The 27,805-nt window shown below is 33.3% G+C and overlaps 1 protein-coding gene across 1 annotated transcript in view; it reads right to left on the reverse strand.

Moving 5' to 3' along the window:
* Positions 1 to 27,805, reverse strand: part of LOC135958499 (uncharacterized) — a 106,825-nt gene that overhangs the window by 24,971 nt on the left and 54,049 nt on the right. The window contains exons 12-18 of the mRNA XM_065509406.1: positions 24,135 to 25,676; positions 19,915 to 20,120; positions 12,961 to 13,375; positions 2,287 to 2,425; positions 2,114 to 2,189; positions 1,901 to 2,019; positions 1,471 to 1,685 (exon numbers count right to left, since the gene is read on the reverse strand). Coding sequence (XP_065365478.1) covers positions 1,471 to 1,685; positions 1,901 to 2,019; positions 2,114 to 2,189; positions 2,287 to 2,425; positions 12,961 to 13,375; positions 19,915 to 20,120; positions 24,135 to 25,676 — 2,712 coding nt within the window. The remainder of the gene's footprint in view (positions 1 to 1,470; positions 1,686 to 1,900; positions 2,020 to 2,113; positions 2,190 to 2,286; positions 2,426 to 12,960; positions 13,376 to 19,914; positions 20,121 to 24,134; positions 25,677 to 27,805) is intronic.

Raw genomic sequence — 27,805 nt, forward strand, 5'->3', positions numbered from 1 at the left:
GTTGAAACCAATGAAACACAAACAATAAGCTTTGATGAGTAATTTTTTTCAAATTAATGAAGTAAAGCAAAACTGGTTGGATTTGAGCCCACTGGTTAAGTAAACTTGAAACGAATACCCGTACAAAGACGAAATGAAAGATCTGCCGAAAACATCGTCGTTATCCGTGAGAATGTGCAGGTAGTCCGAGGTAGTCGATTTTACATCGCTCACAAGAACTCGACCTTTCGCAGACCACAACTTGGCGAATTTTACGTCATGACTTGGGCCTGCACCTGTACAAAATTCAACTGATCCCGCGTTGTGTGTTCACTGAATGGACCCTGGAGCAATTGGAAACTAATTCTAATTTGCATTAAAAAATCATATTCAGCGATGAGACCCATATCTGGATGAATTGGGACGATAACATTCCACATGTTTGGTGTTAATTTTGGGCTGGCGGTGTCATCGATCCATATTTCTTTCAGAACGACGTTGTCCAGGCCATCACCATCAACGGCGAGCATACTAGGGCGACGATTACCATCTTCTTCTGGCTAGAATTGGAAGATATGGACATCAGCGAAATGTGCTTTCAATAGGATGTCGATATGTGCCACAGATCGCGGGATTAAGCCACAAACCATAGCGGCTCTTTAAGCCAACGTAATCCATTCCATCGTTTTAATTCAGAAAGATTTATGCGAAAGAGTCATGGAAAATTATTCAATAAGGATGCGTGCCACCCTGAGAAGCCGCGACGAACATCATAGGCCTTTCAAACGATGATGTCTCACACACACTTTGTCTTATTTAAATTTCAAGTTCGAAAGCGTTTAATGAAATACCTTTTATGATTTGATAACAATATAGCTGAAATTGGACACATCATGTGAATAATTTTGAACTACATTTCAATAACTTCAGCGCAATATTAGAGAATAAACGCATTAAGTTGATATTCAACTTCTGGCCGAATATAAACTTTATTTTACTCTCCAAATCTTAAAAAAAATAGTTAGAAATCCACTTTCTATTGATTAAATGCTCTATATGATATGAGTAGCTAACAATTTTAGGATATTTAACAAATTCTAAAATGATTTTGTAAAGCACTCAATTAAACATACATCCTAAATATCTTTATTATAAAATTTCTATATTTTTTATACCCAAAAATATGTATAAACAATTTTCTATTACCTAGTTAAAGGTTTGATGTAAAAACCGAAAACTATTTCCAGTTTATGATCAAGCACCAAGTGGAAATAGTTGCAATTGTTTTTAATTCAAACTGTTCTAACATTTAAATAAAAAAAAAATAAATTAAAACAGTTTACCAAAGCACAATTTAGCAAAACATTAGGGTTTTTTTATTGATAGCTTAGAAAGCTTAGCACTCCTAATTTCCTCAACGAAAACAAACAAAAAAAAAGGAAACTAAAATATTTATTTTATGTTTAGTTTGTTGTTGTTTCGTAAACTTACGCCTATTACGATCAGCTTCTTCAGCCAATAGTTTTTCGATTTTCTCTGGAAAATGTCGCTTCGCACACCAAACCAAACCTATAACAGCTAAAACCACAAATACAGTAATTAGACCCAACCAAAAGGGTTCCTGCAGCATACGCTCCGATAAAGGTTTGTAAGGTATGTGAAGCATACGTTTTTCACAGCGGTGGCCCTCCCACCAAGCATAGCAACTACACAGTTGTAAGAACAAAGAATATTAATGAAGAGGTAGATTAAGTTTATAAAATAAAATCATGTGTTTTTTTTGTTTGTTTAAATAAATTCAAAGTGAGCAACTTCTCATCTCATCAGCTTTGAATTTAATAAAAACAAAGAAACATAAACACAGCCATCCACAGCTACTATCCACATCCATCCATCCAACCACCCACGCACGAATACTTACCGACAAAAGAAACCACCATTTTTCTCTATACAAATACCACGTCCCTCACAAGGATTATCAGCACAAGGTCTTTGTTTCTGTTCACATGTCGTACCCATATAACCAGGTTGACACTGGCACTATAATTTAAAGTTGAATTTTAAATATAAACACCAATCACACCCACTTACTCTTAGATCTCTGAGGGTCGTTCATGCAACGTGCTAAACTTACCTTGAAATTATTCGTAGTTAATTCACATTTACCAAAGACGCAGGGCTCCAATTCACACAAATTCAAACCACAAAATCTACAATGTTTTTGGGAAAATATTTGCAGTTTAGTAATAAATTATTTAATTGGCTTCGTTTAGTTGTAGCTATGAATGTGAAGATATCACAACTTACCTTCCAGTAAAATGCCCCTGGCACTGACAATAGCTGGTACGATTGTTAACCACACATTTACCATTGTACTGACAAGGATTCGGTTGACACGATTCGACACTTTTATCCCCAGATGCTAATTTCATTTTGTAATTATTATCTGAAAAGCATTAAAAAAAAGGAGTGAAATGAGTTTTGGTCAGTTAAACCTAAACAAAAATTGGGAAACAAATTTATAAAAGTGCTTACAATGTACTTTGTTGGGTATTTTTAATTAAATTATGGTTACAGTTGAGTGTAAAATGTTGTGATAAAGAAAAATGTTTGATTAGAAATAAATTTTTAACATTTAAGTAGATTTTAGGATTATAAGTAATAATTCGTTTATAAAGGAAACAATTTTATCTTATTATCTATTACAAAATTTAGTTGGGAAACGGTTATAGATGTTTTTGTTCTTTTATGCCATCTTAAGTAGGCCTTCTAAAAGCCCACCAGCAGATGCATTATACAAGGCATTGGCTCCCAATGACATGCCTTGTAAGGTTTCATTGGAAAAGTTGTTACATTTTTCATCACTTGACTTTCTTTGTGTTTGGAATTTATAGATTTACATTGACTTCTTATTTCATTGCCTATTTTTGCAATTGGAGGAAAATCTTTTTTGAACAAATCTTCGGAAGATTGGAAAGATCATCGATCTATGAAAACTTCCTTAAGGTGGCCATCACTCAGTACGGAGGAAGCCTCGTTTATTTGGATTTTTAGCCGCCTGGATATCGAATACAGTTGAAAGGGGAACACATCTTTTGTCATATTGACTATTAGAGTGACCATTTGAGCAAATCGTAGTATAAATATTATTCTTAGAACCGTAATTTTTTTTGTAACACCTGGTGGCCAGGTATACAGTCGATACAAAAGTTAAACTAAAATTTTTATATAAACATCAGTGTAAAGCAACTAGTTTACGGTCATCATTGCGTATACGTAATATGAATGTTATCAAATAATCATACTCCAAATTAGTATGAAAATATCTGTGGTCATAAGCAATAACCACCTAGGTCGACTTAAGAAAGATTTGAGTTATATATGCTACATTATTATGTTCATAGAACTGTAGGTATACGTGAAATCCCTACCTTCCTAACTTTCATATTTAAAAAGTTATTAATTAGAAACATATTGGTTTAAGTCCTAAGGAAGACTATAGCATTTACAATAAGCGCCAAAACATACTTAAGGAAACATTCAATTATATTTTATTTTGTTTAAATAGCTTATAATGACTTTAGTTGTTATTGTATATTTTTCACGAAATTGGCTTAATTACTTGACATACTTGACATAGGGTGCCCCGATAGACACGTCGACAGAGGGTTGCGGGTTCGATTCCCACCAGAGACTCTGGGTGTATCTGCAGACAAGCAAAATACTTCGCAGTTTGCGTAATAACAGCTTAACTCAACATATGCCAAGCAACAATCAAAACACTTATTTTCAACAAACGCCTAATCAGACATTAGCATTTTCAATTTAGTATTTCTGAGTTGCATTAAGCGATGATATTTGTTTTTATTAAATATTTCTCTAATAAATAAAGCTTTTGTTATAATTTTTCATTTTAGCATTGTGGGGGTAAGAATCTTTGATTCTGCATTATACTTTTTCCAATGCACTCTTTTACTTTTTTCAGAAACGCTTTTATAAATATAAATTGTTTTTTCTCAAAATCATGTTTTTTTGAATTAGGCGGTTATTGCTTGTGACCACAGATATATTAGAATAATAATAATGGGTACGTTCGTAAATGCAGTAAATTTGTGCATCACTGCCGCAGTTATGTCAAGTTTTGTTGCTAATGCGTGATCAGATGTTGCAGATGCTTTGCTACTGCGCAACAACTGCACAGAGTTTAATTTTTCGAACGTTCTGCAAAATTTTCGGCTTTTTTATTCGTTTGTTATTTTAAAGTCTGGCTTAATTTTTGACAACACCTTTCCCCACAATACTGATTTTTTGTCTTCCTTCCTGTTACTCTGATTCCATGTCCAACCTGGTTCTTACTATTAATTTTTGAATATTAAACGTAAAATCTTCCTCGGAACTATAAATATGATTTCTTATTTTGATTTTTACTAACAATTAAATGTAAAATTTTCATTTATTTTAGTTTTTTTCAACAAAATATTCTAAAACGCGCAGTATTGCATCAGAAACTAAATTGTTGCAATATTTGCAAACATTTGCTGCAGCACTGCAAATTGTTTGCAAAAAAAAACTTTTGATGTAAATCAGTGCTGCCAAGTGATGCATTTTTGAACATTTTACGTTAATTATGCTGCAGTGATGCACAATTAATAAAAAAAAATTCTTTCCATAAATCCATTCCTAATATTTAAATTTTTAGATTCATTCAAAAGCCTTTGTTTAAATTGAATTAATTTTGAAGTTAATTAATAACAGAATTTATTCAAACTTTGAATGATTAAATATTTGTTAAATCAAATCATTTACAAAATTAATTGAAAAAATTGTCTTAAGCCTTTTTGTACTAGCATTTTTTTTAACTATTTTGTTATGTATTTAAAATTAAAGAAATTGGAATGATTTTACTTCTATAAATAATGAATTCTCTTTTTAAATTTTCATACGAAAAACCCCAAATAAATATAATAATAATTATAACAAGCGGTCTATTATTGTCGAGATATAGGAAAAAAACTGTAAAAAACATTTCACTGTTTTTTGGTGAAAAAATATAGTTCTAACTGGTTTTCTATGTATTTTCGTCAGTTTTTAATTCCCGGGATTCCCGACTAAAAATACCGGGATCGGGTAGTGAAAAATTGGCAAAATTCCGGGAAATTTGTACCCGGAATTGAAATAGATATTTCAATGACCTTTGCAATGACGTATATAAGACGTATATAAGTTGCACCTACAATGGGTGAACATTTTTTATTTTTTTTCACCAAAAGATTTTTTTCGCTAAATATTAAAAAAAAAATTTAAAAAACCCAAAAATTAAAATTAAAAAAAAAAAATTAAATTTAACAAAAAAAAAATTAAAAAAAAATTTTTTTTCAAAAAATTAAAAAACAATTTTGGAAAAAAAATATTTAATATTTTTATTTTGAAGTATAATTTGGTGAAGGGTATATAAGATTCGGCACAGCCGAATATAGCTCTCTTACTTGTTTTAACTTCTTTCCCTCATTATGTAGAGTACATTGAACCGATTTTCGTAATAAGACCCTGGGGTTTGGAGGATAATCGTGTTTTTACACATACACATCACAAGTGTTAAAAATTCTAGCAAATATTTTGAAATAAACGTTCATTTTATTCAGTAGTACCTATCAGTGATACCACCTGCTTTTGCAAGCTTTTCGAGATGCAAACAATTTTGTTACTTTCTAAAAAATAGTTGTGTCAAAAGCTCCACAAACTTTAGATTATACCGTTTTTATACAATGCAGCACTGCGCTTATAATTTAATTATATTAAATTCAAATCCTTGAAAAAAGGAAGATGACGTTTTGAGATATCCTTTGACAAAATTAGCAATAACCGTAATATCAGTTCTGAAATAAGCGGTAGAATTCATTGAGCTTTTAGTAGAGCGGAGAACAAAGGAAATTAATGGTAATGAAGGCTGATTTTTTGGATTAGTCTACTATTTTTACTGTAAGGAGCATCATTATGGTCAACTGCTACAACATCATCATATTAAATTGTTCAACATGGAATTAAATATTTTTAAATAGAGTTGGTTTTGTTTTTTCATACCTACATACGAGTACATAAATAAATTATTTTTCTTTCTGATTTATTTTCATAAAAATATCAGCAACAAAAAACAACTTTTATTAAGTATTCGTTCGTATACGAACAAGTATATTTAAGAGCATTTTATATGCAAATAAGGATACTCGTATTATAATTGTATACAAAAGTATAATAGTTGTTGTATTGTTTGCAAGAGTGTTTGTTTATGTTGCAGTGTTTGTTTTGGCAGTTTATGAGAACGGAAGTTAGAGGAAGGATTTAACGGAAATATTATGCATATGTATGTATGTTTGTATGAATATTTGTTGTGTGGTTATTATTATGATACATATGCTACAAACAGCATGAGTTCAACATTATGTTAACAAAAAAATACATAATTTAAAGTTTATTATTGTATAATAAACTTATTTTTATCCAGCATTAAAATAAGTCAGGATGTTTTATAAATTTTGCAACTTATAGTGTAATAGAGCTAATATTCTTGCAAAAAGAGAAATATATGTTTTCAAACATCCGCTATGAACTTCCTGTTAGTTAAGCAGACTTTAAACTATCTAAGTATTCAGTTGAGTTGAATGTTAAGAAATCAATTTTCTGTGCCTTCAGTTTACACCTGAGAAGCTTTTCTGCTTAACTAAAGGTTGTTGAAGTATTTGATGCAAAATCAATATTTCTGTTTCCATTAAAAGCATTTAACTGCTTAAACTTAAATTACAACTTAGATAGAGTCAAATTCTCTTTAGTTTTACTGTTTTTCCTTTTACTGCATATTTTCACATACTTTATTAAAATTTATAACTTTCACTTAATTTTTGCTAAAATTCAATTTATTTTTAAAATTTTAGCTGTATAATTTCTAAACTGGTACGAGTGTAAGTAGAACATTTAAATTGCAAACAATATTAATATGCCAACATCAATTAAATGTCAACTGGCTTTAAAAAAATATGCACTGTGTGCATATACAACACTTCAGTTACTGCTCTTCTTTCGAATACAAAAAAAAGAGAAAAAACTAACAAAAACATATGAACTGCCAACAGATATAAAACAATATTTTTATACAAAATACTAGAACATATAGAATGAAATGAACATTTTGTAGTAACAAATAGAATGGAATGAATAAATAATTAATTCATTTTACTGTTTTTGTTTCCTTCATTGTAAATTCATGTACTTATGCTTTAGCAAATTCAGTCAGTTTTATGCTAGAATATTTATAAATGAAAAATGTTTTTTATTTTATTTTTAGTTATGTTGTGAAATTTAATTAAAACAAATTTAGCAGGATCAAAACAATCTCTAAGAAAAGATCTAAAGCCATCCTTGAATTTCATTTGTAGTACTGCACCCTATTCTCGATCTTTTTACGATTTGATAACACAGTGCAAAAAAAAAATAAAGTTTTTTGCGATTTTGATTTTGAAGATGAAGAAGTTTTTTTGATTTTATATGTTCACAATTCTTGTTCTTTACGACAAGGGCTAAAACTTTGCCTCAGAGAGTAAATCAAAATTCCGAACTTTTTGCAAGATATGAGCATGAGAAAATTATCTCTTTTTTTTGCAAAAATGACACCGAGGCCCCAAATATTTGGGGCCCATAAAAAAAAGTGAAAAACAAGGGTCTTTTTTTGGTGTTTTATCCAGAGATCGAAAATAACTCGTCCATATATCAAAAAACCCAAATTGTGATTTATATTTTTGTGATAAAAATAAATCACTGAAAAACAGTTATAAAATGATTTTTATTTAAATGGTTTGGTATGACCTTTATTCGTTTTTGTTGTTTTTTAATGGTTTGATGTGAGATAAACAATTCATACGTTCTTGGTCTTAATAACTAAATGGCTGCGAATGAGAATTTACCATTGAAATGAAAGTGAACCCGTTATTTTCGGTCTCTGCTTTTATCACGTAGTGGTGTTCGTATATGGTTATATTTCCATGACTCAAAAAATTATACACAGTGTAAAAAATCAAAAGAAACATATAAAGGCTCAACTTCGAAGTCCAATTTTCACACACTCTTCGCTTTAAATTAGGCTGTATTTCTGCAATAATGCGTCGAATATTTGCTTCCAAGTGTACGATCCTTTGTGGTTTATCTGCATATCCCCAGAAAAAATTATCTAACGACGCTTTTTAATTTTTGATATACCCTAGGTGCCGCACTTCGGGGTATTGTGGCTCGGCATCCCCTTTTTGTTTTAAGCTTAAATTCAAAATATAAACTTATCAACATCTCCACTATAGCCATGTGCAATTTAATTAAAATCGGGCTATCGATTTACTAGTTACAGATTTATTTCCACTTTTTTTCAGTTCCCCCACCGTGCGAATGAAGATCAAGCGCTACTGGAAGATCGATGCGACTGAGCACAAGGCAAAACTAGCAAATGATAGACCGCAATTAAGGAGTGAGATCGAAAAATTCTTAACACACGTTTTTCATTACATTTTTTAACCCAAGTATTATTTGAATTTTTTTTTGATCAAGTTACCTTTGAAAAACATGTCAGTTATTATGTGTAATGTCAATTATATTAATTTTTTTGTTAATCTGATTAAAATGAGTGACCAGAAAAAAGTGCGTACTGAAATTATTAAATATTTTCAACAAAACCCAACTTGGTCTTACAAAAAGTTGGCCAAGCATACAAAGGTCTGCCGTCAAACTGTTTCCAATGTTATTAAACAGTACCGGGAGAACTTGTCAGTTGATAGAAAACCTGGTTCAGGTAGAAGGAATGGTCCACATGATGTTTCTAAAGCCAAAAAAATAGAACGCATTTTCAAAAGAGCTCCCAACACATCCGGTAGGAAAGCAGCCCGGTTAGCTCAGTGCTCGGACTATTTGGTACGAAAAGTTAAAGCTAATGCAGGTTTAAAAACATACAAGGCTCAAAAAGTTCCTGACAGGAACGCTACTAAAAATTTAGAGGCCAAAAACAGAGCACGGAAATTGAAGTCAAGTTTTATAAAAAAATATTCTTGCTGCATAATGGATGACGAAACGTATGTTCTGGCAGATTTTTCGCAACTTCCAGGTCAAAAATTTTATGTTGCTGATGCTCGAGGGAATGTTGAAGAAAAGTTTAGGACCCAAAAGCAGACAAAATTTCCCAGAAAGTTCTTGGTATGGCAAGCAATATGCAGTTGCGGCAAAAGAAGCCACTCATTTGTTACAACGGGCTCTATAAATACCGAAATTTACATCAAGGAATGTTTACAAAAAAGGCTGCTTCCATTCATAAGACTTCATAATGTGTCCACTTATTTTTGGCCTGACTTGGCATCCTGTCACTATGGCAAACAAGCCCTTGAGTGGTACAAGAACAATAATGTGGTATTTGTACCAAGAGAGGCAAATCCTCCAAACTGCCCGGAGCTAAGGCCAGTGGAGAGATATTGGGCTCTTGTTAAAAGAGAATTGAAGAGTACAAAAAAGGTGTCCAAAAGTGTGGTAGATTTTAAACGGAGATGGACTACATGTTCGAGCAAAGTGACAGAAAGCACTATAAAAACGTTAATGGAAGGGTTTCCGAAAAAGGTTCAAAATTTCATCACTAGTGATTAAAACTATAAAAATAATTTTTTTTGTAAATTGTAATAATAATTTCAATCAAATAAAAAAAAAATTAAAGCTGTAAGTTTAGTGGTTTCTTTTTTATAAACATATATGTATGTTAAGAATTTTTCGATCTCACTCCTTATGTGGGACTTAACGAGATTGCCTTAACCTCTATATGATGCAAAGCATGAATGTTTAAGAGACAAGAGCACTGTGAATCAATCTGATGAAATGAGCGGCTTCGCCTTAAATACGCTAAAGAGAGGATGGCCAGATGGATTAACTCCGAAAAACCCAATTCCCATAAACAGGTAGCAGGTACAACTGCTATTGATGCTCGATTCGATATGGTCTCATGACAAGCTGCTATTTGTACAAACGGTAAGTCAAAATTGTGGAGGCTCGATAAATTTAAAATTTTCAGAATGTACTTTCAAACTTGGCTGACTTCAATTCAACTGCAACAAAGGATCAGGAATAATGACTCCACATTAAAACCTTATAAATATGCCGTTCTAAAAGTGGTATCGCGGAAGTAAATATTCGTAGGATATTTTCCCGGAAAGTCTGAAATCTCGACCAGTAGTATATTATCTCTGATTGAAGCAAGAAATTATGATCTCCCTGTAGAGTATTGAAAGTTTTTGAATAAGACCAGCAAAAGTAACATAGAAGAGCTTACTAATCTGCTTCCAAACTCAAGGAAAAGGGTCATGTATTATAAGGAACTTGATGTTGGAGATGCTGTCAACTAGAAGTATTAAGTTGGACTTAGTTGAATTATCGAAGACCATAAGAACAACCAGGGGCTTACCACAAGGTGGACTTTGATCATCGATTAACAATTTAACAACTTAGACTCCCGACGACCTGGTAAGACCTAATATCTGCTACTGGATGGGAAGACGTAAAAATAAATGAAAGGATGCAATCGCGGATATAGATGATTGACTATCAATGCGGGTCAGTACTATACTTATGCTGGTAAATAAGGTTTATTCTAAAATTTATTGATATGACTTTGAGAGGCTCATTTATTGAGTTTTCGAACAAGAGAACCCTTGATTGGAAAATCATTTGTCCGACATTAAACGGGCTTCCAATAGTCGAATTTATTTAGTTTGTTTTGACAAATATAGCGTTAAAAACACGTACAAATGATAAAATTTGTTATTCAAATGGATGTTCTTTTCTGTTCATTTCTCATCAAAAAATCTTCTTCAGCGATGAGGGTCATTTCTGGATGAATGGGTAGGCCAAGAAATAAAATTATCGAATTTAGGATGACACCAATCCACATGATCAATAGCGTCAAATGCACCCCGAAAATGTCTCAGTTTGGTGTGGATTTTGGGCTGATGGCGTCATTGGCCTTTGCGATAGATACACAGTGCCGACATTTGAGTTTTTTCGTTGCAAAAATCATAACTTTTGAACCAAATGAGATAATTAAAAAATTTAAAAGGCATATGATAGATAACAATATGCACGAAATTGACACTTTTTTTCTGTCAAGAGGGGCACCCAGCGGCTTAAACTAATTCGGGTACGCTGAATTCAGTGGTGCTAAGCGTTTTTTTTAGGTTAGCTCGTATTTTCGAGATATACCGTTATTTCGAAAATGGGGAGGTTGCACAACATATATTCGCGTAACTCAAAAACGGTTTAGTTTATTGAATAAAATGAAAAAAAACGAAATTCCGCAATGAAATTACCTTCAAGTAAAGCTTAACATGTGAAGATTGTATCGCAGTGGTTTTAGAAATATAATTTTTTTTTGGCAAAAAAAATAATTTTTTAGAAAAATTTCGAAATTTTTGGTTTTTAAAACGGCATTAAATATTAGAAAACGAAGTTCCAAATAAAACAAGCTCTAAATAATTAAAATCTGTCCACAACTTTTTATTCTATTCACAAAAAAGAATACAAATATCCTCTAATATTTTATCAAAGTAGATAACTCATAGTAATTAGCTACATCATGCAGTGCACAGTGGTATAGAAAGAAAAGAGGAAAATAAATCTAAACCCTTAGTCCGATTTGAATGAAATTTGATTTGATGCAAAGAAGAAGTGTTGTCGTGACTAAGGTTTAAATTTTGACCTCATGAATCCACCAGAGGTGCAGTCAGGGGTCCCAAAATTAGGACTCGGATTTCAAAAAGATTATACATATAGAATCTACTCATCGAGCTCTACAAAAAAGCTCGTCGTGGCTATCAACTATCTTTTATAGCTTTTTTACCCACCATACTCCAGTTTTTTGATAACAGCGGGTCCAAATATTTTCCGATTTTTTTTATTCTTTTCTTAATAGATAGACCTATCAACAGCATCAAAAATAATGACGATCAGTTACCTAGTTTTTGAGATATTGTATCTGAAAGCGAACCAAATTACCTAAAAATGGTCTGTTTTTTTTAAAACTCAAAATCAGTCAACTTTGAAGGGCTATATCTTCTGAACAAAAAATCTGATTGTAATAAGAATAGCAAATTTGAAATCGTTGGACAATTTCCTGTAAAATAGATTTATTCAATATTTTTTAGAGGCACATGAAATTTTTGATTTTTCAACCTCACTTGTTCTACGGGCGCTACTGTGCGACATTAGCCAGCCCATCAGAGTCAACATCGAGTGCTACAGGTTTATAATTACCAACCTGAAATAAAGTAGAAGAAGTGACTGGGAGATCTTAAATCATAGGTCTCAGCCTTTTATGTACCGATTCGCAAGATATCTGGAGCATTCTGAATGTTTATTTCAGTCAACATATGCAGGAACTGATTTACCACTCACTGTGAAGAGAATAAAAAACAGCAAGTCTGTTAAACTTTTATTTAGTCATTCTCTGGATATGTAATTTTTTCATAGAACTCTTATTTTACTAGTAGCGCCATGTGTTTAATCTTCCTTCATTGGTGTATAAAGAAAATTATTACAACGTTCTCTTATATTTGAAATATTATATAGACCTCTACTTCTAAATGTTAAAATGCTCTTATTCAACTTTGTATAAGATGGTTAATAGTCAAAATGTTCACCACCCTAATTTATGACAAAAATAAAAAATACACAACTAACTAACTACATTACTTTTATTCATTGTACTTCTAGCCATTTAGTTTAAACTCTTTTAATATTGTTATTGTTTGCTTTTTTTTGTTTTATTTTCAATTTCCAACTTGGATGATGATGTAGTCGTTCGTCGTAGTCGTTGTTATTTAAATAAACACTTGACGTCTAAGTAGTACGAGTACGTCCATATGTACATAAGAATGCATACAATAGTTAGTAAGTAGTATGTAGTTGGGTACTTACCCCATTGTAAGCGTATGGAACAATTAAGATTGGCAATGGATTTGGCAGTGGTACGCTGACGTATATACAATGTATTTAAATATGATGTTATGTAAACGGGCGGTGGTGACGGCGGTACTGGCATATACTGCTGCTGATGTTGATGTTGACGCAATAGAAATTCAGCAACTGTCGTTGTCGATGATGTCTCCATACTTCCAATGCCTGTAACGGCTGTATTTGTTGTTTTCGTATTATCCTTATTATTGTTGTTGTTATTATCTTTTGAATCTGGAAAATATTCGCCTGGATGTTGTCCGTATATATTTGTGGTGAAATAATTGTCATCGAGAGGACTGCCAGTATGAAAATTAGCATTTTGAAATTTGCATAGTTGCCATTTGGTGCCATTATTGTCGGCATAATTATCAAAGATCTGCGGGAAGGTAGCGAAAAAGATAAACAAAACAAAATGTAAAGTAGAATTAGTTGAATGCATATAAATAAATACATATACTTAATTATTAGATTTTTGTTTTTGTTATAAGAAATTTAATGCAGCGTTATAGTGGGGAAATTTTAAATATTAAGTAAATTTTCGTCTTAAATAAATAAATATTTTGTGAATTTAGTTAATGGAAACTAGTTACCACATACATTACTTAGTAATGAATGGTCGTTTCAAGCTTATTTTTTAGTACATGTTGGAAATGAACTTTTACAGTTTGCTTTCACAGCTTTCTAGTCTGTCTGACTGAAAACAACACGTTAATGGTTTAACACCAGTCAAAATCCATTCCTTTTTTTTTGCTTATACAGTAATTTTGACTTACCTGCACAATCAAATTTGCACGATATTTTGTGCAGGTAAGTTAAAAATGCAGTTAACCTCAATGCACTTACCTGCTCATTGATGCAGGTAAGTGCATTTACAGTTTACTGCCCAAAAAAGCAGTTAACGGCAAATAATTTACACGAAGCTTTGCGATTTTTCCGTCTAAAAATAACGTCAAATTGATATTTTAGCTACTTTTAAATTATTTTTTCATTCAAAATCGTATTTTTCTTATTTGTTTTGATTTAATTTTGTATTAGGCAGCTAAATTAATTTTTTTTCATGAAAACCAGTTATAGCTTCCAAAAGTATTATGCACTTACCTTATGCAGGTTATCATGTGCAGGTATGAACAATGCACTTAAATTAACGAATTTATATGGAGTTTGGTAAATAAATATACAAAACACATGTTTTGTGCACTTTATGCAAAATGCTCTTAAGTAGGTAAATCAAAACCATTGTTAACTTACATTAATATAACTCGTATATGGAGCAGTGAGTAAGCAGCTATACTTTCAAATACAGAAAACAATTGAGCATGCCGGTTCGATTTCCATATGTAATTTTTATACCCTTCGCCTTGAGTTGCTAGTTTGTTATTTCTATATTTTTCCATTATCATTATAGATAGCGGAGTCGATACTGCAATGTCCGTCTGTATGTTGAAACTTTCCAAATTACCTATATACATGATTCCGTTATAGACCATTATTGGTTGCTATCGAGAAAATCGGCCCACAAATGGCTGAGATATAAGCAAAACACCGCGACTAGCTCGAGTTTTTACATATTTTTCATCGATATCTGTATTACTAAGTCATTAATATAGACAATATGGATATCTATTCCAAAAACCTTTCAAACGACTCATGGTAGCTCTGAATTGACTTTCATTGTCCAAAACATATATTTGTTGTTGTCAACGATTTTATAAATTTCAGTGTCATTAGTTATCAAAACCAAGGTAGCCAATATATTTGAAATTGTGGGCGTGGCAAAAAAAATTTTTTTTTTATATTTGATCAGATATATCGCAAAATATTATCGATAATGGACTGGTTTTTTTTTTGCTGAATTGGTTAGATTGTAGTCTTAACAAAAGTTATATATTATTAGTGTGTCCCAAAAAAAATATTTGTTTTATTTTCATGGGTGCTCAAACATAATTTGAAAGCCATAAGAATTATTAAGAATTAATTGACCTTTCAAACAGCATTGTTAGGTTTTTTTCATTTTCATGAAAATTTTAAAAGTTTAAAGCGTTATTTATACAAATTACGAAAAATTGTAATGATAAATTGTAAAAATTGTAATATGAGCCAATTCAAAAATAAAGCTTGGACATTCTTCTTTTAAAATGTTTCCTCAAAAGCAAAGAAAATCGTGGGTTTTGACAAAGTTATGAAGAAAACTCAAATAAAGGCAGATAGACCAAAAAATCTGAAAAAAATCTCAAAAATGCTTTACCCCATAAGCTTTCAAAATGCTTGAGCCCCAACAAAAAATTTTTCTGGGACACACTTATATTTTTGTCAAGTATGTATTTTAGATCAAAATAGATCAACTAATTAAATCACCCAGATAAAGGAGAAAGTGTCCTCTTTAACCCTATATCTACTTTTATAACCTCTCGAACCAGCTAGTAGAATATTTTTTTTATTATTGTTACGTTTTTTACCTTTTAAAAACGTTTATAATTCACAGTTATACACACAATTAAACTGCATTTTATAATGTCCCAGACAGTTAATGTTAACTCTAACAGCGCCTAAGATAAACTCACTAACGACTGCAACCTCTGCCACCATTTATACATAACGCCATCTGCTTTCGAGCAGCATCATGATTGTTCTCAATGGACAAAACTAGAATATACGAATTTTAGAGCTTTAAATGTTAGCAGCCTAAACATTTAGTCTTGCCATACATACAATCAATGCTAATAACTGCGTGCTATCAACATTGTTGATAAGCAGAAGCCTCCATGGACATGTTTATAAACATGATGAATGTTGCAGGCAGCCGCTACAAGACCGGCAAACTGAAATCGCTAAGGCAATTTTATTCAAATGGATTTTTATTCAAATAACGCCATAAAAATAAAAAGGAATTTTAATTTTTGTAGTCGGGACTTAATATTGATATAGTAGTTCGGACTTAGGGTAGATTAGGTTCCATGGGGTGCTACTCGTCAAACAGCTCACTGGGTTCATTTAAAACTGATCCCATTGCACTATACTTCAAAGTATCACTTTTACCGTGCGAAATTCAAATTTCGAAGTTGTTATTATTCATTATTTTTTATTGTCAATCTGTTACTAAAACTCCAATGCAATCAAATTCGCAATTGGTTTTTGTAAAATACAAAATACTGCTTGGCAGCACGCCTTCAAATTCAAAGTTTGGATACATTTTTAAAAATTTGTGAATAGTATCAATATTATATAGTAACTTTTAACCGTTAATTGTGGAAAGTGTGTGAATAATTTAAATAATGTTTAAAATGGAAAACAAGCAGACGTCTAAGTACTTAATTTTTCTTTCCTAAATATTTGGAAACTATTCCCTTTATATTATAAATTACAATATTTAAACATAACCTTCAAGTAATTTATTTTGAGAACAAAACTTTAAGTTTAAAGAAGCTTTTAAAAAAATGTTAACGTTTGTTAAACTTGAAATAAAAATAAATAAATATATTGAAATGTTGTGAATTCATTTCACTTTATTTCATACTGCGCATTTTTGCGCTTTCTGTGTAATTTAATTTTTTCTAGGTTACTGTGCTATAAAAAAATTAACTTTTTGAAATTTGGCTAAAAGAACGCCAATAAGGCTCAAAGTATGATGCTATTATTAAATATATTGTGAAGATAATTAGTGCTTCTGTTATTCCTAAGGGCTGTAAGAAATTATTGGATGAAAAAGTCCGCCATTTTGTCTACAATTATTTAAAAGTAAGATGTCAAAAATGAAGAAGAAAGGAGGATAATTTTCGAAATGAAAACACTATATGGCTTAATGGTGATATATGCTTTTAGATTTATATCTTAGGTTACCAATGACATCCACAGTACACAAGGTATTAATACATTCGAAGCAGATGATAGAAAACACAGACGAAGAAATAGGATCGTTTTAAAAATTGAACATACCCAAGGTGTCCTACTATGGGGAACCTGGTCGCACCCCTGGTGGGCCCATGCGGTCAAAATTTAAACTCGCCAGCACTTTTTCTTTGCACATGTCAAATTTTATTCAAATCTAACTAAGGGCTAAGGATATAGAAATTATAGATTTATTTCTCTCTTTTTTTTTCTATACCACTGTGCGTTATCTGATAATTCAATTAATATTTTGAATCAAATGTGTTTACAAAATGAATTACTGACTGAAAACTAATATGAAATAAATTGTTTCTAATCAAAAGCAATGAATTTACTTTGTTTTTCTCCTGATGGGTTAATGATCGACAAAGGGTTAATTTTTTTTAAAATTTGTTGAAAATATAAGTATTTCTACCTATGGTCCAATATTGGTATCAAATAGTAGAATACTTTAATAGTTATTAATTTCGCACGGAAAAAGTGATACTCTGAACTATAGTGCATTGTGATACCCATGAAGTAAACCAACCAGATTCTCTGATGAAAGAGTTAATGCATTTTAGATTCATTCTTAATAGCTCATCTAAACATGATAGGAATGGGGTTGCAAGTCTGCTATACAATTACCCTGATTTCCATCGTGTCCAGGGACCCAGGGACTAGATAAGCGTTATTCTAGAATGGCTCGCTAACTCATTTAGGGATACTCGACATTCCTCTATTAACATAGATGTCAATTGCCAATTTGATGCACATTTAATATCAGTAATTTCCGCCAGAAGTTAGGTACCCTAAATAGGATTTTATTCCAAATTTGTCTCTTTTTGAACCATCATCGTGAAGAGCCCGCACTGCCACAAATCCCTGTTCGGGATTATAATATTTAAATGCCTATCGAAAAAGATTTTGCCATGCAATAGTCGACATTACTATGTATGTGCCAATAGTACTTAATTCAGTATCTTAGAGTGCCCAAGAACAGCCAGCATTCAGTCTCACAGCAGAATTGAGAGCCATTTTTATCATCATCAACTGCTAACCAGTTTATAAGAGTGCCTTAGAATAGTCCTTAGAACTCGTTCAACGGCCTTCCGGGGAGTAGAATTCTCTATAGTGTGGCACCACACCAGTACTCCATAAAAAAAGATGGGTTTAACAACTGCTTTGAAGATCCAATCCGCATTAATATCCTAGTTAGTACCAATTACCCTTTTGCAAGATTAGGTGGCCACATTGGCCTTATTAATCATGCTCTGAATGTTTAGAATCCAGAATAATCTTTTATCTAGAATGAGGCCAATGTACTTTACATTATCCTTGATATCAAGATCTTGAGCAGCTGGGTATTCATAGCCATACTCCACAGAAGTGGCGATAGTACACTTCCCTGCGGGGTACACGATTGACCACATTTGAAACACCCAAAGCCGCCTAAGGTAGCATATATGACTCTTTCCGACTATTCGGCGTACACATAGATCCCTGACATTGTTAAATGCTCCTTCAATAACGAGGAAGGCAACAAGTGAATACTGCTTATGTGACAGCGAATCTTCAATGGAGCCAACTAACGAATGTAGAGCGGATTTCACAGATCTGCCCTTGGTATAATCATGTTGGGATTTAGAGATGAGTTCCGTTGAAATAGACATTCTCAAGTGTACGTCAATAGCACTTTCTAGGGATTTCAGCAGAAAGAATGCAACACTAATTGGTCTGTAATCCTTTGGTTTAGTATGGGAATGAAGACTACTCTGCACCTCATCCACCATGTAGGAACATAGGTCCATCTGATAGACGCTGTGTATCTATTAGTGAGCCATGGTACAACTATTTCTCCATTCTTCTGAAGATTAGTAATTTTTAGAGTTAAAATTTTTAATTTTCATATTATATCTTCTTAAATCTTAAACATAAATAGTATTTTGTATCGCAGAATGATCTGTGTAATTAGTAATCACATTTTAAAGGTAAATCTAAGTAAAATATTTAAAATTTTTGTATGAACACTCTCCCTTATATATGAAATTATAAAAGAAAATATTCATTTCTTCGGTCACCTTAAAACAAGCCCACTTATTTAATTCAATCGCACCCTTGTTTACAGATGAGAGAAAAAGTCTTCTTTTAAGTTTCATACTTAAACATGTTAAATTAGCTTGTTGTCGTTTTTCTGTTATTTACTCCAAACCCCCCAAGAGTAGTTGGCCATTTAGCCAACCAGCCAGCCAACTTGTAGTTCGTTTATAGTGTTTGTTGACCTACTAGTGCCAGGGGAATATTAATGTCATACTGTATATGGCTCATGCAGCTCATGTTGCTGTTGTAGCTGCTGCGTGTACTGGCTGTGGCGCCACTTTTTCATATCGCATTAATTTTCATTACAATGAACCTTATAAAAACAACAAAATCTGCAAAAAACCCCACCCAACATGCTCGTACATGATGAATATTTAGAAAAAGAAAAACATGTTTATTCTCACCTCCTTCGTGTACTTGGGAATTTTTGTGTTTTACTCATGAAGAAATAAGTTGGTAGAATTGAAATTTAGCATAGCTTTTCAAAGATTAAGACAGAGTCTGCATAATTGAAATAAATTTTTAGTAACTCCAGAATTCAAATAAAGTTTTCGAGAAATATTTCAAGAAATATTTTTTTGTTTTGGAATCTGTAGTAAAATAGTTTTAGCACTAAGATTTTTCTATGAGTGTAATTGTGTGTAAACTAAAACTAAACTGTCTAACATTAATTTCAGTATGTTTGTTAAACACGCAAGCAAACTGGCCAATACATCACACCAACTCAACACCGAACCAAACCACACCACACACATGCCCACTTCCTTTTCATTACTTCAATGTTATTAAGTATTTGCAACATACTCGTACTACATGAACATGCAACAATGAACTATAGTGTTAATCTCATTGCTGCTGCAGCTTTTACTTTTGCTGGAGGTGGTCCCGTGCCAAAGAACATATTTAAACTTGCTTAAAACTACGCATACATTAATTTACAGTTAGACCTACCTCAAGCAGATTATTATCCTGGCATCCATTCTCCGTAAATTCCACACCATGCAACTCCAGCAGTATATTATGACCGAATGGTGCCACCAAATGCTGTGTAAAATCAACATTTTCAGCCATATCGTGTGGATAGTTCAATTGATACAGATAACCAGTGTCATTGCTGGTCAGGTTGATGATACGTTCACGTCTCTCCATTTGTCCAACTGAAAAAAGGTACAAAAAAAAACAAAGTATGGGTATGAGTGCAGCCTTGACTATTATAAATGTGATAAATTTGAGAAAAACTCATGCATTATTAATGTGCTTCCAAAATCGAGGTGAATAAACCAATTGGAAAAGGTTTTACAATGTCAAAATGACAATTTATGGTAGTTTTACTAAATCTACACAATTTAGAAGACTTTTCATTCAGCTTCAATGATTTATTCTGACATGTTAAAACAGTGGTTAAGGGAAACACAACAAAAGGTGTTGCTTATCAAAAAAAAAGGCCATCTGTAGTATGTTAGAACAAAGTTAATCGGGCATTTTGTGGCCTTAATGATGGCCAGTATGGCTTTACATTGAAACACGATTAACTTTAGAATTAGTTAGGCATGATTTTGTTTCTTTTAATATTATAAGCTGTGAAAAACTTCAAATCATTAACATCTGGCAATGACTAAAAAAGGGTCTAAAAAAAGAGAGAATTTTAATATTGAAATAATATTAACTTTTAAGTCATAATTCAGCCTCAATCGTAAGTCTTTATACAGTCATAATTAAGATTTGTATACAGTCATATTTTAGCCTCAATCGGAGGTCTTTATACAGTCATAATTAGGATCTTTATATAGTCATACTTTAGGCGTACTCCCCTGTACCTACTGTTCGTATATTTCAAGAAAGCCTTCGATACCATCAGACGGACTGTCATATTTAAATCTTTGAGAATCATTAGAGCTATGTACGAGGATGCAGAACTATCAGTTCTTCACATCGGGAATATAAGTCAACCATTTCACACAAATGCCAACCAGTTGAATACGTAAAAAACTTCTGCTATCTAGGCAGTACAGTATCAAAAAAGGGCGGCGCTGAAACAGACGAAAATAATAGGCTCAATAAAGCGAGAGCGGCATTAGGAAGACTACAACCAGTATGGAGAAACTCATAAATATCCAGACGTACCAAGCTTAGAATATTTAACGCATGTGTAAAGTCTACTCAACTGTACAGATGTGAAACTTGGTTAGTATCGAACATTATCACGAAAAAACTACAGGTATTCATTAACAAGTGCCTCAGAATCATATGCAGAATATTCTGGCCTAACAACATCAGCAATACGGATCTCTGGAACCTCACCAACGAGGAACCCATACTAACACAAATAAAACGTAGGAAATGGAGGTGGATCGCCCATACTATGAGAAAGAATCCTGACAGTATAACAAGGATGGCGCTAGAGTGGAACCCCCAAGGTTTAAGAAGCCGTGGTCGTCCAAAGAATACATGGAGACGCACTATACTCCAAGATCTAGGGCAGTGTAATCTTACATGGGAAGATGCGAAAACAACTGCAACAAATCGTGTAAGATGGAGATGCTTTGTGGAAGCCATATGCTCCCCAGAGGAGTAATGGAAAAAAAAACTTCAGCCTCAATCGTAGGTCTTTATACAGTCATAATTAAGATTTGTATATAGTCATATTTTAGCCTCAATCGTAGATCTTCATGTAATCATAATTAAGATTTTTATGCAGTCATATTTTATCCTCAATCGGAGGCCTTTATACAGTCATAATTAAAATTTATATACAGTCATATCTTAGCCTCTATCATTTGTCTTTAGACAGTCATAATTAAAAACTTTATTAATTATGATCTTTATACAATCATACTTTAGGATAAATCGTAGGTCTTTATACAGTCATAATTAAGAATTGTTTACAGTCATATTTTAGCCTCAATCGTAGAAAGGAAGAGGGTTTCAGGCAACGGAGAAAACCGTATTCCGAGTAAAATAAATGTGTTCCTCCAGCATCACCGGAAGTTGTTTGCAGGACTGATAAATCGCAGTAGAAAAAACACGTTATCAACGAAAATACACAATTAATATGTATTGGATTGGATAATAGGGCACAACACATTGAATATCGAACAATGACAAGATTCGGATCTTGGAATGCAAGAACTCTATCTGAATCATTGCGTTTGGCGCAAGCGTGCAATGAAATGGTTAGATACCTAGGACTATGTGAAGTTAGATGAAAAGGTAGTGGAGAGTTGCTCACCGCCTCTGGTCACCATTTTATTTTTAGCGGTAACCCACCCAAACGGAGTTGGTTTGCTACTCACAACCAAAATGAAGAATGCCTTAATAGAGTACAGCCCGATATCCGAAAGGATATTCACAGCCTGCATTCGCACTAGATATCGTAACATCACAGTGATACAGTGCTATTCACCAACAGAAGCAGCTGACAATGACATCAACGACTCGTTCTATGAACAATTGAACAGAGCCATCACCATTGCTGCAAGGATCGATATAAAATGGATCATGGATGATATGATCGCGAAAGTTGGGGCAATAAAAGAAATAATTCTTCGAGTTTTCACCTCTGGCAACAGACTCACACAGTCCACTTTCTCAGTGACAAATGAGAAGGAATCCAAAAAGATACATCTCCACAGCACCACCGACTATCGAAGAAGTAAAAAGAGCTGCTGCTAAGCTCAAGAACAATAAAGCTGCTGGTCCCGGAAATATACCACCCGAGTTCTTGAAGATATGCCCTGACGTCATAACATATATATGCAGATTCCCTACCGAATGAAATGAAGGCATAATAATAATACTACCCATAAAGGGTGACCTGACCGAACTGGAAAGGTATAGCACCATCCAGAAGGTTATCACAATGATCATCTTAGACCGAATGCCACCAACAATTGAAAAATCTCTTCGAAATGACCAGAGTGGCTCTAGACCGAATCGATCATGTGTAGACCAAATCAATACATTGCACATAATAATCGAACAGTCCGCAGAGTACAACTCCCCACGCTTCTTAGTGTTTGTGGACTTCGAAAGAGCATTCGATAGATAGGCAATATGGTCTACACTGGTAAATATTGGAATTCCTGACCATCTCATATCCCATATAAAGGAGCTATACCAAAATGCTCCATATAAAGCGCGTTTCAAAGGCTAAGGCATCAAGGCTTTTTTTAGAAAAGGATGTACTCAGTCACCAGTGCTTTTCCTCATAGTTCTGGACACAGTTCTCCGTCAGACAACATCACCAAAACCAAGTCGCTGAGAATCGTCACTGAATATACTAACCCAATACTTTTAAACGGCACAGTGATAGGAATCGTAAATAAATGTACCTATAATGGAGCGTGATAAGTAAAGATGGAGGCGCTGATGAAGATATAACAAACAGAATAACTCGAGACCGTACTGAATATGCCTGTCTGCTTAAAGTTTGGAATTCTTCTCATATCTGCGTAAACATATCTCTAATAATGCAAAGGTCAGTTTACAATGGAATCCGCAATGGAGACGAAATGTTGGACGACAAAGAACAACATGGTGAAGTTCTGAAGAAGCTGAACATCGACAACGAGGACTTACGTAGCCTCAAATCCAATAAACGTTAATTCCCTATTCGCTATTGTACGGTACAACTTAAGTTAATCTGTTTTTCTGATTATTCTAAAAGCTAAAAGCTCCTTCTTTGGATTAGCACACCTCATTCACGGGAATGTAGGTTATATTTTAGCCTCAATCATTCAGTCCTTTACACAGTCATTATTTTGTCTCAATCATAGGGCACTGCTACACGTTCAATATATATTGACCGCGATCCAGTATCGCGATATTTATTGTACGTGTATCATGCAGTATTGGTGGATCGCGATCGAAATCGTAGAGTAACCTAATTTTGCGTGATCCATTACAATGGATCGCGATCCAAATATCACAATATATATTGAACGTGTAGCAGTGCCCATAGTTCTTAATACAGTCCTAATTTCGCCACAATTGAATATCATTATATGGTGATATTTTCAACTTAAGTGTAAGCTATATCTAGGCCTCAATCTTATATCTATATATTGTCATATTTCGTTGGTCGAACTGCCATTATACAGTCATAATTTGGTTTCAATCTCCGATCTATTTTTTCTTGCAATAATTAAACAAAACCATGTCTTTCAACTCACCTGTATGATAGATGGCCTGGAAACCCTTACCCCTCGGATGCTGACCCGTACGAAACTGTACACGCAATTGTTCTCTCAAACTCACAAACATGCCATCGTTCAAATGATCCGACAAACGAAATGGCCTAAACAAACCATTACCAATGTCAACTTCCAGCAAGGCATCCGATTGAAAATCATATTCTGTAAACTCCAGCCAGACACGTTTGCCCACTGGAGCCTGTATCACATAAGCACAATTCAAAGTGTTGAGCAGGAAATGAGGATAATTTGGTGAAAATATGGTGCCCTCGCGAGAGGTAAGTGTGCGTAGCGGGCAGCCCGAAACATCGATGGCCTTCCAAACGGCCGCGAAACCCAGACCAGTTATTGAGTAGTCGCTGTGAAAGTTCAACATGACCTCGTTGGAGCGTGAAACAAAATCAAATTTTGACATGTTTGATTCGTGCGAACCGCACCAACGCACGTAGGGTAGAAACGATTGGGCATTATCGGAGGCGGGTAATGAGTCATCGCTTAATTTGGTGCTGCGACGATAACGTGCTGCATTATTAGCTGGCAGCTTACGGAAAGCTTTATTTATGGTATTTTCAATATCCGTTAAAGATTTTTTTCGTCTGCATCTTTTGGGATTTTCATTAAGACAGGATGAGCTGCCATGATGATTTTCTCTTGTCACGATGTTCTTATTACGTTGATGTTTCCTTTGGGGTTGGCGTTTAATGTGTTGTTGCTGTTGTTTTCTGCTGTCATGCCACCTTGTTCTTTTATTAATTTTAGTTTGTTGTTGTAAATTGTGTCCATTGTCCACCGTTTCATCATTGTGATGCATTGCTGCTAAATTGCGAAATTTTTGTGTGTCTTGTATTTTTGTTTTTTTCATATTTACATTTTGTAGCTGGTGTTCTTGTAGTTTGGCAGTATGATGTTTTCTTTTTCTTCTCCTCTTGCGATTTTGAGCTTTACTCTTGCTTTCAGTTTGTCTTTCAATAAGTTTGCGTCTTTGTCTGTCCTTAAGTCTTTCGGAAAGACTTCGACGTATTCTTGCATGTGGCTGCTGATGAAGATGTTGTAGTTGCAATTTTTTCGTGTTACTGTTCTTCTTAGTTGCCTTGTTTAAAGTTGTTGTTTCGTTATCGTTAGCACCATTGTCATCATTGTCATCTGCATCCGCACCATCATCATCACTACTGCTATCATCAGTATCATTATCGCCACCATTGCCACCACCATTATTGTCATCGTCCTCATTATTATCATCAACACCGCCATCACCATCACCATCTCGAATGCCATCGTTATCATTTTCATAAGCTGTGAATTGTTCATCTGACATCAACATTGCCATTGGTATTGTATTTGTGCCAGGTTCTAGGATTATTTTCGATACAATATCATAATCCTGTATGCTTATAAAGTCATAAAGACATTCATCTTGTGGCTCCAAATCGATTTTTTGAAATTGTACAATGATTCTTGTACGCTCGGCTGCTTTAATATGTATCCAATAGTCAATGTTTAAGGGATAAGTATTTGGGTATGCTATAAGAAATATTAAATCATAAACATAGGGAGTGAGTGGCTGTTAAAAAACTTACATATAAATTTGAATTGAGTTGTAGAAATTTTATGTATATAAGAGTGTATAAAGTAGGTTTTCAAAATAAGATACATTTATATTTTTATGTGTTTTTGTATTTAGGTAATGTAGATATCCATATCTCCAAGTTTATATCTTTATATACAAGAGTTTATTTTTTGTATTTTTTTGAATAGCAGTTGAAAAAGTCTAAATATATTGAATAGTTTGGTCTAAATCTAATTAAGACTGGTTTGGTTTTCGAATCATAGAATATTGTTACACTTACTACCACATTTCTGAGGTAGACTTCAATATAAATGGTCATGCTAAATATTTAAAAAATTTTAAGGAATATTCCCGTATGTTTAAAACATTGGTGAATATCCAATTTTTATGTTAGAAAATAGGTAGGAATTGTTGGATAAAGCTTTCGGATCAGTCTCGGTTGAAGGAGTACGGATAAGTTACTTTTTCTTATTAAAAATATGTATATTGAGTATTTGAAAATGCGACCGAGAGAGAGTATGTTATGCCATATTTTCTAGATGTAGGGGTTGCCTTTAACAATGTGAAGACATTCTTAATAGATGTCTGAATGGAGGACATACTGAAGAGCTAGGATGATTGTATCTTGTTCAGTGTAACGGTTACCAAGTTAGTCGCATGTGCTAATGACGTTGAGCTCCTTGCTAGTTAACAATTTTTCCAACAATATCCAAGATATCACATGGAATCACACCTTGGCGTTCTACTATAGCGAACGAGTACTTTGAGTGGAAATTTAACATGTGTTTTGTTATTGTAAGAAAAACATGTAAAAAATACATGTAAAACGTTCACTCAAAGCGCTCATTCGCTATAGAAAAACAGCACATAATATAAACGTACGCGGCTAGAAAAGAAAAAAGTAAGAACAATATTGAAATATTCTGATAAAAACCGTTTAACAAACGTTTGGTAATTGATTTACTCATTATAATAGAGAACACAGTACAAAAACAAAACGAATAAAAAATACGTTTCTCTATCTGTCTGTACGATTGTGACGGTAAATTAAATAATGCAGATGAGTGAAAAGCTAATCGCTTCGTTTTCGCTCTTTGTCACTTGAAAAGTTTTTGTTTTGTTTTTGCTCATGTACAATACAACTTAAAAATTTTGATTTGTTTTGTACATTTTGCAAACGTTTTTCGAAATGTTTTGTTTGTTTTCATACTCTGATATCTACATCAAATGTTGCAGATTCGAATCTAAGACTCAAAGAGTCAGGCGGACTGTAGCATGGCCGTATTGGTCATTGCATTATTAAACAAATAATAAGCAGGTCAACTTAGGTATAACCTTTAAAATTAGGTTATATTTAAGTTGGCCACTACACTGAGAGGGATACGGGGGAATTTCCTCTGAAGAACTTGGCATATTGATTGCCCTCAGACTACCCAATATCTGTACTGTCTACCAGGTGGAAATTACGGCCATCGATAAAGCCGTGAGCAAAATATGATAACTAAATCTCGAGACATCGATCATTGATATCTAACATCAAACAAAGCTCTCAATATAAAGTCGAATTCTCTTCTCAATTCACCTCACGATATCGATACCTGTACCCCGTTTCTATAACTTGTGAGAAGTTTTTTGAATCGAAAAAATTTTAAAAATTCTAGTAGTCATTTAGTTTTTAACAGGATGACTTAGGTAATGTTGAAACTGAATACATTTAAAGTATAGACACAGTATGTTTAACTAGCAGTTTATAAATATATCGAATGAAAAGTTTCTCACATACAATACAGAAACGATGTACTAGTTATGATATCGAATATGATTGAGGAATGAGTGGTAAAGGAGACAGAACTAAGGTGGTCTATGATCATCCTTTGAAAAATGCTTTGGCCCTTTCTAGTTTATAAAAGGTACAAAACTCTCATGGCATTTGGTAGAAACTCGAATAGACTTCTTACAGATATACATACGCCCTATTTTGTTCGATTTTAACCGAATCCGACATGACTGACAACCGACAATAATTTTTTCAGTTTTTTAAATTTGACAAAACTGAACGAGTTTTAAATCGAAAACGCTGTAT

This window comes from Calliphora vicina, chromosome 4 (assembly GCF_958450345.1).
Source record: "Calliphora vicina chromosome 4, idCalVici1.1, whole genome shotgun sequence".
Classification (NCBI taxonomy): Eukaryota; Metazoa; Arthropoda; class Insecta; order Diptera; family Calliphoridae; genus Calliphora; species Calliphora vicina.